This window comes from Taudactylus pleione, unplaced genomic scaffold (genome assembly GCF_031769625.1).
Source record: "Taudactylus pleione unplaced genomic scaffold, aTauple2 ptg000248l, whole genome shotgun sequence".
NCBI classification, from domain to species: Eukaryota; Metazoa; Chordata; class Amphibia; order Anura; family Myobatrachidae; genus Taudactylus; species Taudactylus pleione.
In genome coordinates this window covers 1,399,648-1,416,853 of record NW_028284650.1, presented here as the reverse complement: position 1 = coordinate 1,416,853, position 17,206 = coordinate 1,399,648, and the positions used below count along the sequence as shown (strand labels likewise).

Below are 17,206 nucleotides of genomic sequence, written 5' to 3'. Positions count from 1 at the left end.
AGAGGGAGGAAGTAATCAATTGGCATGAAAGGCGGCGCGTATTAAGTGAACAAAGAGGGCGTACAGAAGAGTGAAGGGAGATGAGATCAGAGATGTAAATGGGAGAGGAAGGGGTGAGCGCTTTGTAAGTGAGTGTGAGAACCCTGAATTGTTTTCTGAAAGGGAATGGGAGCCAGTGGAGGGCTTGCAAAAGAGGGGAGGCAGATGTAGTAGAGCGTTTGGAGAGGAAGATGAGCCGAGCAGCAGCATTGAGCACAGACTGGAGAGGAGAGAGATGGGATTTGGGGAGGCCAGCTAGGAGAAGGTTACAGTAGTCCAATCTGGACATGACCAGTGAATGTATGAGGGTTTTGGTAGCATCCTTGCTGAGAAAGGGGCTGATCTTGGAAATATTCTTGAGATGGAAACGACAGGACTGCGAGAGGTTCTGAATGTGTGGTTTGAAGGAGAGGGAAGAGTCCAAGATGTCTCCAAGACAACGTACTTTGGGACTAGATGAGATAGTTATGCCATCTATTAATAAAGAAATAGTGGGACATGATGTTATGTGGGAGGGTGGGAAGACTATCAGCTCAGTCTTAGACATATTAAGTTTGAGAAATCGCTGGGACATCCAGGAAGAGATAGCAGAGAGACAGTTGGATATACAAGTCAGTAGACAGGGGGAAAGATCAGGTGAGGAAAGGTAGATCTGAGTATCATCAGCATAGAGATGATAATGGAGGTCAAAAGAGCTGATGAGTTTACCTAGATAAGATGTATAGAGAGAGAATAGGAGAGATCCAAGAACAGAACCTTGGGGAACACCTACTGTAAGAGGCTGTGGCGTGGAGGAGTCGTCGTGAGAGGAAAAAGAGAAGGAATGGTCAGAGAGGTAGGAGGACAGCCAGGAGAGAGCAGTGTCACGTAGACCAAGGGAGTGAAGGATATGCAGCAGTAGAGGGTGGTCCACAGTGTGAAAAGCAGCAGAGAGGTCAAGGAGAATGAGCAGGGAGTAGTGGCCCTTGGATTTGGCAGCAAGGAGGTCGTTGCTGACATCTGTGAAGGCGGTTTCAGTGGAGTGGAGAGAACGGAAGCCAGACTGAAAAGGGTCAAGGAGGGAGTGGGAGGAAAGAAATGTGGTGAGGCTGTTGTAAACAATACGCTCAAGGAGTTTGGAGGCAAAAGGGAGGAGAGAGATTGGTCGGTAGTTAGAGAGAATGTTAGGATCAAGGTTAGGTTTATTTAAGAAAGGGGGAGACAAGGGCATGCTTAAATGCAGAAGGAACAGTGCCAGAAGATAGGGAGAGATTAAGGAGGTGGGCAAGATGTTAGCAGGCAGAAGGAGAGAGGTAGCGGAGGAGGGGAGAGGTGGAAGGGGGGGAGGACTGGATAAGGGCCTTAACTTCCTCTCCAGTCACAGGGGAGAAGGATGTCAGAGTCGGTTAAATGGATGGAGAGGGGTGATCCAGGAAAGGAGGAGGTGGGGAGCTGGGGGACTGGTCGGATATGATGCCCTGACGTATAGAATCATTTTAGATGTGAAATAGGTAGCAAAGTCAGTGGCAGAGAGCAAGGAGGGGAGACAAGGAGGGGGTGGGCAGAGGAGGGAGTTAAAGGTGGAAAAGAGACACTGGTGATAATAGGACAGGGAGGAGATGAGATTCTTGAAATATGACTGTTTAGAGTGAATATAGTGATTGGGCCAACTTTACCACCATATTTCATACCCAAAAACTTGTTGGGCAAGGTCAATTGCAAGTGGCTCATATGTAAGTGACCACCCTGTGTGGATGTCACGTGTCAAAGCGGTGCCCAAGGCTATTTAACCCTTGTACAACTACAGAAACTTATTCAATTATAGAAAATCTGGGACCTTTGCCCACTTTACCACTTATTTCATGCCAAAAACCTTAACCTCAATTTACCACCCTAGTTCATGCCCAAAACCTTGTTGGGCTTGGCCAATTGCAAATGGGTCATATGTAAGTGACCCCACTGTGTGAGTTCCAAGTGTCACATTTGTTGACCAAGGCTACAGTATTTGACCATTGCACAACACAGCTACTTATTCAAATGTGTTAATTGGTGACTGTGCCCACTTTACCACCCTATTTAATCTCCAAAACCTTATTGAGCAAGGCCAATTACAAGTGCGTCACATGTAAGTGACCTCCGTCTGTGGATTCCGAATGTCAAATTTGTTGCTCAAGGCTCTTTAACCCTTGCACAACTACAGCTACTTATTCAAATATAGAAAATCTAGTCCCTGTGCCCACTTTACACCTAATTTCATGCCCAAAAACTTGTTGGGCAAGGCAAATTGCAAGTTGGTCATATGTAAGTGACCCCCCCTCTGTGGATTCCAAGTGTCAAATTTGTTGCTCAAGGCAATTTAACCCTTGCACAACTTCAGCTACTTATTCAAATATATAAATTAGTCAATGTGCCCACTTTACCAACCTATTTCATGCCTAAAACCTTGTTGGGCAAGGCCAATTGCATGAGGGTTAAATGTAAAAGACCTTTCTGTCTGGATTCCAAGGGTCAAATTTGTTGCCCAAGGCTATTTAACCCTCACACAACTACAGCAACTTAGTCAAATTTATAAATTGGTGTCTGTGCCCACTTTAATGCCCTATTTCAAGCCCAAAACTTTGTTGGTGAAAGCCAATTGCATTTTAAATAAATGTAATTGACGCCCCTCTGTGGATTTCAAGTGTCAAATTTGTTTCCCAAGGCTATTTAACCCTCACACAACTACAGCTACTTATTCAAATGAATAAAATATGGTGCTGATGCCCAATTTACCACCCTAGTTCATGCCAAAACCTTGTTGGGCAAGGCCAATTGAAAGTGGGTCATTTGCAAGTGACCTTCCTCTGTGGATTCCAAGTGTCAAATTTGTTGCCCAAGGCTCTTTAAACCTTGCACAACTACTTATATCAATATATAAATTGGTGCCTGTGCCCACTTTACCACCTAATTGCATGCCCAAAAAGCTTGTTGGGCAAGGCCATATGTAAGTGACCCCACTGTGTGAGTTCCAAGTATCAAATTTGTTGCCCAAGGCTATTTAACCCTTGCACAACTATAGCTACTTAAGCTGGCCATCCACTATACAATTTTTTGTCAGATTCTGTCCAATCTGGCTGGTTGGAATAAAAACTTAGTAATGTATGGGAGCAAATGCCAGTCGATCATATGGTTTTAAGCACTAAAACAATCCATCCACGGACAGTAACATCACAGTTGTTTTTAAGAAGATGGTAAGAGAGACAGGAAACTGGTAGAGGTTTGGCTACGGGGGATGAGCTCGCTCTGACCAGAGGGCCTGATTCAGAGCCGGACGCTAATTGCAGCCGCTCGTTCCGAAAAATGGGCTGGCTATTTAAATTAAGTGCTCGCTCTTTGCAGTCTGTTGACGCCTCTATGTCTGAACGAGCGAACGAAACATGCGCTCACTATTTTGGAAAAAACGCCCCCTGGCCGCTGGCATCATACGTCATCTCCGCTATTTATTTGATTAATCAAGTACATCGAAAGGCGTATGAACTGCTCGCAGTGCTTGTGGTTGGATTTTCCTACCGCAATCATGCGAGCAGTTCAGGCTAAAAAACAACCAAGTGACGTGGTCGATGACACTGGCATTAGCTATTTTGCGAGCACACGATTTTCGACCACACTGACTGGTTCGTGCATGCGTACTAAAACCCATACGCATGCGCAGATGTGCGAACATCGCTCGGAGCGGCCGCTTACGAGCGGCTCTGAATCAGGCCCAGTGTACCTAGGAGATCTGTGTGATTTAGGAACATGGTGCAATTACAACAAAAACTCAGTAAAACAGGAGTCAGACAATACAGCCTAGATCACTGTATATTAGCCCAGGTCACAGCAATAGTTATAGCCCAATTAGAGAGGAGGTGGGTGGCTCTTAGAAGAGCCTTTGTGTTCATGTGGGAGGTAGAAGGAAAGCAGATCACTTGGCGCTGGTGTACTTGGTGACGGCCTTGGTGCCCTCGGACACGGCGTGCTTTGCCAACTCTCCCGGCAGTAGCAGGCGTACGGCGGTCTGGATCTCCCGGGAGGTGATGGTGGAGCGCTTGTTGTAATGAGCCAGACGGGAAGCTTCCCCTGCAATGCGCTCAAAGATATCATTCACAAAGGAGTTCATGATGCCCATAGCCTTGGAGGAGATGCCGGTATCTGGGTGCACCTGCTTCAGCACCTTGTACACGTAAATGGCGTAACTCTCCTTCCGGGTCTTCCTACGCTTCTTCCCATCTTTCTTCTGGGTCTTAGTCACCGCTTTTTTTGAGCCTTTCTTGGGCGCTGGCGCAGACTTGGCTGGATCAGGCATTATAGATATAACAGGTTTTCACACACAGAAAAAAAAACATGTAACTGAAATCTCCCAGACCTGCTTCATTTATAGTCAGCTCATGCAAATAAGGCTTTACCCGTGCTGAATGCACTATTGGGTAGACGTGTCATGTGATGTACTCCGCCTCAAAAACCCATTATTCATTTGCCGATTGGTTCGTGCATGAACATGTATTGCATTGGTTGCTTTTTAAGCAGACCAATCACAGAGCAGGTTGTAGGTCCCATCTGAGTGTATATATAACAAGCAGGTCAAGATCGCAAACTTGTTTCAGCCAGATTTATTATATTGTATCTTTGTGAGTCGGACTCAAGAATGTCTGGAAGAGGGAAACAAGGCGGCAAGACCCGGGCTAAGGCAAAGACCCGCTCATCTCGAGCTGGGCTCCAGTTTCCAGTCGGTCGCGTTCACCGTCTGCTGAGGAAGGGAAACTATGCAGAGCGTGTTGGAGCCGGGGCACCGGTGTACCTGGCCGCAGTTCTCGAGTACTTGACGGCTGAGATTCTGGAGCTTGCCGGAAATGCCGCCCGTGACAACAAGAAGACCCGCATTATCCCCCGCCACCTGCAGTTGGCTGTGCGTAATGATGAGGAGCTAAACAAGCTGCTCGGTGGGGTGACTATCGCTCAGGGAGGTGTCCTGCCCAACATCCAGGCTGTACTACTACCCAAGAAGACCGAGAGCCACAAGGCAGCTAAAAGCAAGTAAAGTTGCTTTTAGATACATGTCCCCATAACACAAAGGCTCTTTTCAGAGCCACCCACCCCGTCCCTAAAGAGCTGATTCATGGCTTCAAATATACCAGTGCGAGTAAACGAGCCCGATTTAGCGGTAGAGCCATTGTGCGCCTTCTAGAATTAGAAAACTTGTAATAGTGCAGACACCTAAAGGGGAAGTTTATAGCTCTGTGTATAGAACGTGGGGATGGCTCTGTAAAGGACTGTACAGGGAAACCCAACATTCTGATATAAACATTAAAGGTTTTTAACTTGATTTGCAACGACTACTTGTGACTTGTAAGCCTAGTTCCCTTTGCCAACGCTGGATAGATGAGACTTCAGCCTTTTAACGATGGCAGCGACAGGCTGGCAGGAAGGAGCGGGGTACTACAGAGTGTGGCAACTAAATAAGGAGACTGGTCATGTAGCCTCCACCGCGGGGGTAAACGGAGCTGAGATTTTAACAACGTTCTGCCACTTAAATTAATATGTAGTTTATGCTTCAGCTCTTTTAGAAAGATTTGGTGGCTCTGAAAAGAGCCTTTGTGTTTTTTGCGTGTATAGGAGTGCCGAGTACTATCTATGCCCTCTCCCCTCGGATCCTGCGGGCCAGCTGGATGTCTTTGGGCATGATGGTCACCCTCTTGGCGTGGATGGCGCACAGGTTGGTGTCCTCGAAGAGCCCGACCAGATAAGCCTCGCTGGCCTCTTGTAGGGCCATGACAGCAGAGCTCTGGAAGCGCAGGTCGGTCTTGAAGTCCTGGGCAATCTCTCTCACCAGACGCTGGAAGGGTAGCTTACGGATCAGCAGCTCAGTGGATTTCTGGTAGCGACGGATCTCTCGGAGGGCAACAGTCCCTGGTCGGTAGCGATGAGGCTTCTTCACACCGCCGGTAGCTGGGGCGCTCTTCCGCGCAGCCTTGGTTGCCAGCTGCTTGCGGGGAGCTTTCCCTCATGTAGATTTGCGGGCGGTCTGCTTGGTTCTGGCCATCGTGCTATACGCTAGTACTGTTGGAAGTAGAATGAATATGACTAAAATAGCCGGCAACAACTCTATTTATGCGCTGTGATTTAATCAATTTAGAGCGCCCTTCTTCCTGATTGGCTGAGGGAAATTTTTGGCGGGCTCTTTCAAAGTTACAACGACTTTGTTTTCTCATCAGTTGATTATATACAGAATGTAAGATTACACGCCAGCGCGGAAATTACAATAAATGGTGTTTTTCGTTTGTTTTTGTTTCCTTCTATTCCAGCCAGAATAAACAACGAGAAACATACGGACGGTGATACACTACAATTGTGGACTCTGTTCGGGTGTAAAGTCTCTTGAAATAAATGACATAATCACATACAGTACTGAATAGCTGCCCTGAGCGGGAACAGTTTTGTGTTTAAACAATATGATACCTTCAAGCTACACTCCGGGAGATCATAGTATATACTGTAACTGCAGTAAAAGCAGCCTAGCTCAATGTATCAGCAAAATTCACAATATAATTATAACCATTTTACTAATAAAGCATTAGGAATACATTTATATTATGGTAGGTATCAGTTGTCAATTTGTCATATTGTAAATAGTATTTGAACTGAGTATACTCAGAAGTTTTGCATGCAGTGGATACAATACGATACTAATGAGAAACAGTTGCTTTTGTTACAATCCTATGAAACATTAGTGGATACAATCTGTGGCACATTAGTCCACAAGTTAAACTTCATAAATCGGAGAAACTACAGGAAGAAATACAGGGCTACCTCTGGATAATATATAAGGGTTCACAAAATACTGTACTCGGTGGAAATACAATTCAGAACCATTGTACTAAAGCTTTAGTATAGAAAATAAAACCCTTTTTATGGCTATAATAATCCCTGAATTTTTCTATCTGCACATTCAATATTCTTATTTATTATTTTTCGGCTGTTCTATTTCTACTGTCCATGACTCCTGAACATGCAAATACTTAGTTATTACTGAGATATAATTAGTAATAGGGAATAAAATATCATATGATATGAGAAAAAAGGAGACAAGAGAAATGGTTATCCAACATATGATATAACTTAAACATGCGACCAAAGGAAAATATATTCGTTTATGTTGTTTCCATTATTTTCCCCATCAAGTTAGTTAGTACCCAGTAGAAGAACACATAGCATAATAATCATCACATCAAATCCAGTTATCAGATCTCCCCCATCCTCCTGTTACTACAACATCTCCCCCCACACTCATCCATTTCTAAGCTCCTATCCTTCCTCTTTGGGGTAACACAGGCTGATCTGTCCCAGATGCTCTGCACCGGCGGAGATGTGTCATTATCATTTGACGTCCATAACTCGAAGCTACAAACCGCACCCGGTAGTTTGCTTAATGGTTCAGGGTCTATAGAACCTAGCATGGATCTGGGACACTCAGTCACCACGCATGAGAAGGATGGTTTGCGGCCGGCCACCCACTCTAGGAATTCTGGAGACAGTTTTAGCACATAATGAGCCAGGAACTCATGTCACTTCTTTGCCTGTTCTGTTGATCTTCCATCCATCAGGTCACAATTTCCTCTGCTAGGTGCCATATACCCAAATCGAGCTATAACCACCTTATTGATAGCTCAGAATCTTACACCAACGACTCTGAGGTGACAGATACATTGTATATGTTAATATGCTCATACAGGTCACTTGATGCAATACTGGGTGAGTAGGGATGTTAGGCCGGATTACAACATTAGTATTTATTTGGACCCGTCATTCGCTGGCTCGCTATCTGCTGTGCAGGGCTGTCTTTCCCTCTTCCTTCTACACTCTCCCATCATTCCGCTTTGTATTTGTCCAGTCTACCGTCTGTTCTTCTTGTCTCCCCATATTGCTCCCATCTCTCCCTTTTCAAATCATAAAGTAATGGGATCAGGCCGCCATCATTCTTTTTACAGACACATTTATCTTATTAAATACACAGAAATGACAAGCAACGTGGATCACTAGAGGAACATTTTGGTAAAATGCCCCCAGCATTCTCCACATCCCGGAGAATCCCAGGCAAGATTAATCTGTAGCTGACTGTGCTATCTGTCCTTATCATGAAGAGCCCACACATCACATTTCTGTCTTTCAATATGTGCCCTGCTCTGTACAGATTGTGCCGCAGAGCACCTTCATTATCTCCAGGGCCAGAAGGAGAGAAAAAAGCCCCGATGGAACATTTTAGCAGCAGAAAAAAGGAGAAATGTGATACATGCCGGGCATGTGCAGCCTGGTGTGGGTGACCTGCCAGTGGCTATTCCTGTTTTCCTTCGCAACATCAAAGCCAGCATTGACCATAAAGGGCCAGGAGAGACCATGGAGCACAAGTGTGGTGCAGATAGCCAGCTCGTTTCTCTTCTCATGCCGTATAAATGACTATTTTTCTGCGCTAGGGAAACACAAGTTGACACCAGAATGTCCCTTACACACAGACATTGAAGGGTTTACACGGCTACATATTCTGCCAATGGGAACACAGAACGCCCCACGCTCAGCAGCCAATCACAGCACAGCCAGATGGGTATATAAGCAAAATCATAGTTGTATTGTTATTAGTTGTTATACTCAGAAGCATTCCGTAAAATGGCAGAAACTGCACCAGCTGCCGCCGTCCCTGCTCCATCAGAGGACGCAGCCAAAAAGAAAAGACAGACGAAGAAAGCTGCAGGAGGATCATCCAAGAAGAGCCCCAAGTCTTCTGGTCCCAGTGTCTCCGAGCTGATTGTGAGAGCCGTGGCTGCCTCTAAAGAGCGCAGTGGGGTTTCTCTTTCCGCCTTGAAGAAGGCTCTGGCTGCCGGAGGCTATGATGTGGAGAAGAATAACAGCCGCGTCAAACTGGGCGTGAAAGCTTTGGTGACCAAAGGAATCCTCACCCAGGTGAAAGGCACCGGCGCTTCCGGCTCCTTCAAGCTCAATAAGAAGCAGGTTGAAAGCAAGAAGCCCGCCCAGAAATCTCTGAAGCCCAAGAAGCCTGCGGCAAAGAAAGTGGCCAAATCCCCGAAGAAGCCCAAGAAAGCTCCGAGTGCAGCCAAGAGCCCGAAGAAGGTCAAGAAACCAGCAAAGGCGGCTGCTGCCAAAAGCCCAAAGAAGCCTAAGAAGGCTGCCAAGAGCCCGGCCAAGAAGGCAGCGAAGCCCAAAACTGCCAAGAGTCCGGCTAAGAAAGCAGTGAAGCCCAAAGCTGCCAAGAGTCCTGCAAAGAAGGCAGCTAAGCCCAAGAAAGCTGCGACAAAGAAGTAATGGATCAATCGCCGCAGCCTCGCTTCCTTATTATCACACCAAAGGCTCTTTTCAGAGCCACCCACCCTCTCGTGGCAGAGCTGTAGGCAGATGACGGTCTGGAAGGGGCGCCCTGTACAATTGAGTCATTAGATGCAGTAAAATAGAAATGAAATCTCCTGGGCTTACTGAGCAGCAGTCACTACCTTAAGCTTGTGATTTCTGTGTGGTAACGCAGTGTTCTAGAATAGAGCTGATGCTGCAGCAGGACAGCTGGGGAAAGGTATATCGGATGCGCTGGTTTCTACTTTTAGCCGACTACTCGGAGCTAAAGACTAGTGCTGGGGAAAGCAGCAGCGCGCCATCTGCACAACATTCCCTTATACTTTTATCTAATATTATTTACTACCCTCAAGGGCACCTAACACATTTATTTATTACGTTTCTTATATAGCGCAGCATATTCCGTTGCGCTTTACAATTGTAAACATTAATCTCCACCGAAGTGACGCCCAGCTGCTTAGTGTTATGATCGTTTATGCAGCAATGTCTGTAAACCATGTCCTTGTCTAGGAAGTCACTGGTTTCTTGTTCACTAATTTGTTTATGCACTGTGAAAGGTGATGCGGAACACTTGTGGCGCCATATACATATGATCATATATAAATGAACAAACTGCAGGTTAGCCGAAAAGCAACAGGATTCTTTATTTGTAGCAAATAAGTTATTCTGTTCATTATAGATCATGCGTTGATGATGCTGCTTACCGTGGAAAAAAATAAATCAAACAAAAGCAGTATGTTCATCAAGCTCATTTCAGGAGTGTTGTAGGTGGCCCTTAAAAGGGCCTTTGTGTTTCTGAAAACGAGATCAGCCGGACCTAGTTAACCTCCAAAACCATACAGAGTGCGGCCCTGGCGCTTGAGAGCATAGACCACATCCATAGCGGTCACAGTCTTCCTCTTGGCGTGCTCGGTGTAGGTGACGGCGTCCCGGATCACGTTCTCCAGGAACACTTTCAGCACCCCGCGGGTCTCCTCATAAATGAGACCAGAAATGCGCTTCACGCCCCCTCTCCGGGCTAGACGGCGGATGGCAGGCTTTGTGATGCCCTGGATGTTATCCCGCAGCACCTTCCTGTGGCGCTTGGCTCCTCCTTTCCCGAGTCCTTTACCGCCTTTGCCTCTTCCTGACATCTTGAAACCTGTTCAAATCAGTAACAAAAACGAAACCGTATAAGCAGCACAGCTGCCAGCTGCCCTTTATTAAGACAAAGGGCGGACCTGATTGAAGCCTTCAATTTTTGAGAGGAGGAGCCATCTGTATCCCTCCCTTTCTTTTCTAAAGACAGGACATAGCTCTCTTTGAAACTACTTACTACCATTACATTGCAGTCTCTGAAAATCAGCCGCAGAGTAACATTAATTGTATCATTTCAGCTGCCTGAGACTGTAATGGATAGTGTTGCAAGTTCTTTTTTACTATGAATACTATTTCAAATTCAGAAACATGTAGCTTTTTCTATTGTCTTTCAAACTCAGCAGCTGTCCCACAATTATCCTACAAATTCCGCTGCCAGTGAAAACAGCACTCATGATAAAATTATCATTGTAAGTCTATTATAGCAATATAGTGATTTCTAGTCTACAGCACGATGTGGATAATGTGCGGTTATTATTTTATCCAGATTCTTATCAACAAAGGTTGTGATCACATATTTGTGCTCGTTTAAATAGCACTTGTAATTTTTATCACACATAGCGATAGCTCTAATCTACATTAAATGTAATTAATCTTGGTGGGTATGTGTATGAAAACATTTGCTGTTATGTACCTAATTTAGGTTTCTTTCTCCAAGCCTGACCCACTCTTCCATGTAATTAGTGCTTTATATTATAGTCATTTCCAATAGACGGTCATTCACTGTCTCACAGGTAGCATGTATCAATATCATGCACAATTTTGCCGGCACCTCACTAGTTACTATGCAGCTTTACTCCAAAATGATTAGTAAATTAATGTTATCAGTATAGATCTGGTATTATATTGTTGGAGTCAGACCTATGGTGCTTGTATTATACCATCTCTCTATTTTATCTCACAGACACGATGCCACTGACGTGTCCTGTGAGTTGTTCGGATGTTGCCTGCATCCAAGTGTGCTACAAGCGAAGCACAGGATCACCTTATATAATCACTGTAATAGATATATCTAAGGCCGGCTGTCTTTCTGTACTCCCTACGTTAACAATCATGGAAAATGCAGATCAGGGCGTACTTTATTATCTAAATAAGGGATGGTTTTTATTCTGGATACATTTTAGCTCTTCAAAAATAGTTTCCCCTGAAAGAAACTATTTTTTTTGCAACCAGCAGAGTGCAAAGAAAACTATGCATGTAAGAGATTCAGGCTATACAGCCTCGGTTTCTGCGATTCAGCCAAGTATATAAGTAGGGTCACAGCACAAACCATGATAGTTACAGCCCGTTAAGAGAGGAGGTGGGTGGCTCTTAGAAGAGCCTGTGTTCATGTGGGAGGGAGAAGGAAAGCAGATCACTTGGCGCTGGTGTACTTGGTGACGGCCTTGGTGCCCTCGGACACGGCGTGTTTAGCCAGCTCTCCCGGCAGCAGCAGGCGTACAGCGGTCTGGATCTCCCGGGAGGTGATGGTGGAGCGCTTGTTGTAATGAGCCAGGCGGGAAGCTTCCCCTGCAATGCGCTCAAAGATATCATTCACAAAGGAGTTCATGATGCCCATAGCCTTGGAGGAGATGCCGGTATCTGGGTGCACCTGCTTCAGCACTTTGTACACGTAAATGGCGTAACTCTCCTTCCTGGTCTTCCTACGTTTCTTCCCATCTTTCTTCTGGGTCTTAGTCACCGCTTTCTTTGAGCCTTTCTTGGGCGCTGGCGCAGACTTCGCAGGCTCAGGCATTTCGAAGCAACAGACAAAATCTCTTTCGACAATGTAGAAAATGTGTTGCTGACACGGCCCAGATCTGCTCCATTTATAGTCAGTCCATGCAAATGAGGCTTTAGCCCTTCAGGATGTACTATTGGGTAGACGGTTTTGTTTTTTTTCAAATGTCGAACGGCAACATAACTCCACCCTCTAAATGCTGATTGGTTTGTGCATGACCCTAAACTGCATTGGACATTGTGTAAAGGGGACCAATCACAGAGCAAGCACTGGATTTCCTGTTTGGAATATAAGGAGTATGGCTGGCTTATAATTCATTTAGATTTTATTTGCGCTTGTAAATCGATCATGTCTGGAAGAGGGAAACAGGGCGGCAAGACCCGGGCTAAGGCAAAGACTCGTTCTTCTCGGGCCGGTCTCCAGTTTCCTGTTGGCCGCGTTCACCGGCTGTTGAGGAAGGGAAACTATGCACAGCGTGTGGGAGCCGGGGCACCAGTCTACCTGGCCGCAGTACTCGAATATCTGACGGCTGAGATACTGGAGCTTGCAGGCAACGCTGCCCGCGACAACAAGAAGACCCGCATCATCCCCCGCCACCTCCAGCTCGCCGTACGCAATGATGAGGAGCTAAACAAACTACTCGGTGGAGTGACCATCGCTCAGGGAGGGGTCCTCCCCAACATCCAGGCCGTGCTACTGCCTAAGAAGACGGAGAGTCACAAGTCGGCCAAGAGCAAGTAATGTAATCCTGGCAACTTCCACTACAAAACCGATGTCTCTGTAATAGAACAAAGGCTCTTTTAAGAGCCACCCACGTCTTCCTACGAGAGCCTAGAACACGGCCATTGTTTCTTATTGTAGTGACGCCTGGCTGCTCAGCAGCGCTTTGTTTTACCCCATCCCCAACATTCCATCCAGATTGGGGATAGCTGCTGTGCAGAGGAGGCTCTGCTCTATACACACGTCCATTAAAGACTACTGCTGCTAAAACGCTCCCTCATGTATAGAAGCTCTGATCTGTTATGGCACAAGTCTAGTAATAGTCCTTTTTTCTTTATCATCACCTCTTCTCACAAAAGACCTTTATCTACTGTATCTTATATCTGGTAGGCTGATTTATATACATGCTCATAGTGTAAGTGCATACGGATTTCAATTTAATAAAGTTGCTAGTGTAAAATGAATTGCGCTCGGTTTCCCTTTTTTTTTTTTTCCATGAACGTGAGAAGATTAATTTAACATGATGGAATTGTGGTGTAACCACTGAAAGGAAATAAAATATTGACGGCTTTCTGGCAAGTTAAAATCAAGTAAATACAATACCATTAGGGTTGTTGCTGACCTCACAATTGAGATTATTTAAAGACAACCTCACATTTCCAAATAGTTTGTACAGAAGGGGTCTGGAATCTGGCGCACCTATCATTTTTATGATCCACAGTGTAGTATATAATATTTGTTTTCTTTGACTATCAAAATATCGCGGAGAGTGAGTCCAAAGGGAAAAACAATCCCTGTGCTGTGGAACTTTCAAGCTCTAATGTAATATATCCTCCATCATGGGGGGTTGTTTTCATGCAAGTGACTGCGGGTTTTGTTGGTGCACCGCATTTTATTTTCCCCCCATAAAGAGGCTCCTGTCGCCATCCAAAACAGCGACAGGCTGCCAGGAAGGAGACGGGGAAGACAGATAATGCGCTTTGAGCTCCGACTTTTAATGGGAGTTTTGTACTTTCTTACCCACCTAGTTGGAGAGCGGAGTTGAGGATTACCTAGTATCCTGTTGCTCAAACTAATATGTAGTTTATGCTTCAGCTCGCTTAGAAAGATGTGGTGGCTCTGAAAAGAGCCTTTGTGGTTTTTTTGTGTGCATAGGAGTGCCGAGTACCACCTATGCCCTCTCCCCTCGGATCCTGCGGGCCAGCTGGATGTCTTTGGGCATGATGGTCACCCTCTTGGCGTGGATGGCGCACAGGTTGGTGTCCTCGAAGAGCCCGACCAGATAAGCCTCGCTGGCCTCTTGTAGGGCCATGACAGCAGAACTCTGGAAGCGCAGGTCGGTCTTGAAATCCTGGGCGATCTCTCTCACCAGTCGCTGGAAGGGCAGCTTACGGATCAGCAGCTCAGTGGATTTCTGGTAGCGACGGATCTCTCGGAGAGCAACAGTCCCGGGTCGGTAGCGGTGAGGCTTCTTCACGCCGCCGGTAGCTGGGGCGCTCTTCCGGGCAGCCTTGGTTGCCAGCTGCTTACGGGGAGCTTTCCCTCCTGTAGATTTGCGGGCGGTCTGCTTTGTCCTGGCCATTATTCCTCCAAAGTGACTAAATACACAGACAGTGACACAACAGCGTTTAGCAAACCTATATATAAAGAGTGCTTCACGCTGATTGGATAGAATTAGTCCTGCCCTCTCCACCGATTGGCTTTAAAAAATAAAAATAAAACCGCTTTTTCAAAAATCCCGCCGTTTAAACGTCCAGCCTACTTTTCCAGATTCTGGAAGTGAATGCAGGAAGGGTTGCTGAGTTTTTGCTCACCATTGTACAAACTACACATCCCAGCCTAAAGGTGTTCTGTTAGGGCATGTTACATCTGTGGCAGCCTGGCATGTGAAGGTCACCATCAGTTATAATGCCATAAATTGCCTATTCCTAGTACAAGCGAGTGAACGTTTCTTCTTGGTATCAAGCAGAAGTGATAAAAAAAATAAATCCCCCTTAAAAACTCCACTTCTTGGAAAAAATGCTGATGACACTTACCCTAGGTAGATATATTTAAATGTATATTGAAATTGATACATAAGGAGTCCCATACATTTCAATTACCCTCATTACAGTCGGCAATAGTAATGTGATTAGGAGGCGGACTGCAATAGTATGTATTCCCGGAATACATACTGTAGTCTGTAGCAGTCAGCTTTACATTATCAGAGGTGCAAGACCTATTGGAGCACTGTAAGAAGTTATAGCCGGCAGCTAACTCAGGTCGCCCCATCACCCATAGTCTAGGTCCCGGACCTAACCCCACGCACCAACCAGAGGCGACTCTCGCACAGCGTTTACAGGGCTATATTCCAGCCTACCTACCACTCTCCTCAAATACGCTGGACATAAGGAAATCTTTTCACATCCAGACAAATATCATAATAGATTATTTTGGGGTGTCTCTGGGAATGAACATGCATTTGTAATGACCATTAGAATAATATGTTGTTCTTCCCCCCGGGGCTTTAGCAAAACTTTTCAGAGACTTCCTCCGCAGGGTAACTTTAGCCACCAGATATTTTCGGGGGTGGCTGGGGCAATAGCCATCTCCGAGAAGCAGTTACCCAATCTATTATCAGCCTCATCAAATGCCACCCCACCGTGGGAACCGGATGAATGGGCTGTATAGCCCTGTCTCACTCTTGTATTTTTCCAGCAGGAGTCCAAGTCACCGCTCTAGGAACGTGTCTGTGTGGGTAAGAAAGCCTAAACAGTCTTCTACCAAACCAGGAGCAGCGTTAGTTTGGCTTCTGATTGTCGCTAGACGACTGAAAACAATCTGGCTATTTTAATAATTGTCAGATAGACTGACTGACTCATTTACTAATATGTCTTCAAAACACTCAATATCTCTATTCCTTTGTGCAGTGTGTTGTAATTCCAGTGTGGTTTAGTGGTTCTATCTTCTGATACATATGATACTGTTACAATAAAGGCTAAGGCTTCCATAGCCCATATTGTAACTGTATAAAGCACGTTCATTGCTACATTTACATTCAGTTGCAAACATGACATACCACCAATGTTATTCACATTTACTGCTCTAGAAGATAAAACTCTGTCTTAAACCAGTGTAATGCTCTGACATTTGACAAATTACTTTTAAAGGAGGGTATGTCTGAAAATGGATCTTAATGCTGATTTAAATGTATGCAATGTGTAATTCTTTACACAAAATAGAGCAGGAGCCCTTCCCAGGCAGAAAGGGGTTTGTCAATACTTTTCTTTTAAAAGGGATTTCCTACAGTTAACGTTTAAAGAAGCACTGACCATTGCGGTTGTTTCTTTATAAACAGTGTAATTATCAGTCTAGAACTAGTCAGCCACATACACTGATTTGTGCCATCATAGAAACAGAGGCCGTAATAATCTAACATAGGGACACCCATAGGACAATGCTTTAATGTACTCACTCGATACATTTACAAGACCGACAGAGAGTGACTACGTGCAGATTTCACCTATAAGCTGTCGTTTCCCCATAATTTACTAGTAACGATCTAAATATAAACCAGCAAACAGGCTTATATTAGGACTCTGTATAAGGTCTGGCGTCAGCCAGGACAAGATACATATAATAGTACAAGGGAATAATTATAGCGCTCTCATAGAAGAAATAGGCGGCCCTGAAAAGGGCCTTTGTGTGGGTGATAGTATTCAATGTACATCAGTGTTCAGCCCCCGAATCCATAGAGAGTGCGGCCCTGGCGTTTCAGAGCGTACACCACATCCATAGCGGTGACTGTTTTCCTCTTGGCGTGTTCGGTGTAGGTGACGGCGTCCCGGATAACGTTCTCCAGGAAGACCTTCAGCACCCCACGGGTCTCCTCATAAATGAGACCAGAAATGCGCTTCACGCCTCCTCTCCGGGCAAGACGGCGAATGGCAGGCTTGGTGATGCCCTGGATGTTATCCCGCAGCACTTTCCTGTGGCGCTTGGCTCCTCCTTTTCCGAGCCCCTTTCCGCCTTTACCTCTGCCAGACATGTTGCTTTTTAATCACTTGTATTGTATCACTCGCTGTAAAGAGAACAATACTGTTACAATTACAGCAAAGTCCTCCTCTTATACAGTGCGAGCGGACCAAATGGGAAACCTCTGGTCTATGAGGGAGGAGTCCTCCAAGGCGTCACATCCTGCTGCTTGTGACGCTCCTAATATAGGGACAATATCAGTTTCGGGATTCCTACCAATGCAGT

General features: G+C 45.5%; 8 protein-coding genes and 1 pseudogene across 8 annotated transcripts; 3 read left to right on the top strand and 6 right to left on the bottom strand.

The window, feature by feature from the left end:
• Positions 1-3,931: 3,931 nt before the first annotated feature.
• Positions 3,932-4,358, bottom strand: LOC148515503 (histone H2B 1.1-like). The gene has a single exon (XM_088479964.1). The coding sequence runs from the start codon at positions 4,340-4,342 to the stop codon at positions 3,962-3,964; it is 381 nt and encodes a 126-aa protein (XP_088336090.1). The 5' UTR covers positions 4,343-4,358; the 3' UTR covers positions 3,932-3,961.
• Positions 4,359-4,645: 287 nt separating this feature from the next.
• LOC148515502 (histone H2A type 1-like) lies at positions 4,646-5,129 on the top strand. The gene has a single exon (XM_088479963.1). It carries the CDS (start codon positions 4,682-4,684, stop codon positions 5,072-5,074), a length of 393 nt encoding a protein of 130 aa, XP_088336089.1. The 5' UTR covers positions 4,646-4,681; the 3' UTR covers positions 5,075-5,129.
• Positions 5,130-5,605: 476 nt separating this feature from the next.
• On the bottom strand, positions 5,606-6,076 carry LOC148515501 (histone H3-like; annotated as a pseudogene).
• A 2,602-nt stretch (positions 6,077-8,678) lies between these two features.
• On the top strand, positions 8,679-9,496 carry LOC148515500 (histone H1.5-like). Its single transcript, XM_088479962.1, has one exon. It carries the CDS (start codon positions 8,695-8,697, stop codon positions 9,346-9,348), a length of 654 nt encoding a protein of 217 aa, XP_088336088.1. The 5' UTR covers positions 8,679-8,694; the 3' UTR covers positions 9,349-9,496.
• A 715-nt stretch (positions 9,497-10,211) lies between these two features.
• LOC148515499 (histone H4) lies at positions 10,212-10,523 on the bottom strand. The gene has a single exon (XM_088479891.1). It carries the CDS (start codon positions 10,521-10,523, stop codon positions 10,212-10,214), a length of 312 nt encoding a protein of 103 aa, XP_088336017.1.
• Positions 10,524-11,828: 1,305 nt separating this feature from the next.
• On the bottom strand, positions 11,829-12,291 carry LOC148515498 (histone H2B 1.1). The gene has a single exon (XM_088479961.1). The coding sequence runs from the start codon at positions 12,260-12,262 to the stop codon at positions 11,882-11,884; it is 381 nt and encodes a 126-aa protein (XP_088336087.1). The 5' UTR covers positions 12,263-12,291; the 3' UTR covers positions 11,829-11,881.
• Positions 12,292-12,558: 267 nt separating this feature from the next.
• On the top strand, positions 12,559-13,059 carry LOC148515497 (histone H2A type 1-like). Its single transcript, XM_088479960.1, has one exon. It carries the CDS (start codon positions 12,596-12,598, stop codon positions 12,986-12,988), a length of 393 nt encoding a protein of 130 aa, XP_088336086.1. The 5' UTR covers positions 12,559-12,595; the 3' UTR covers positions 12,989-13,059.
• Positions 13,060-13,674: 615 nt separating this feature from the next.
• On the bottom strand, positions 13,675-14,565 carry LOC148515496 (histone H3). The gene has a single exon (XM_088479959.1). The coding sequence runs from the start codon at positions 14,547-14,549 to the stop codon at positions 14,139-14,141; it is 411 nt and encodes a 136-aa protein (XP_088336085.1). The 5' UTR covers positions 14,550-14,565; the 3' UTR covers positions 13,675-14,138.
• A 2,117-nt stretch (positions 14,566-16,682) lies between these two features.
• Positions 16,683-16,994, bottom strand: LOC148515495 (histone H4). Its single transcript, XM_088479890.1, has one exon. The coding sequence runs from the start codon at positions 16,992-16,994 to the stop codon at positions 16,683-16,685; it is 312 nt and encodes a 103-aa protein (XP_088336016.1).
• Positions 16,995-17,206: the final 212 nt, after the last annotated feature.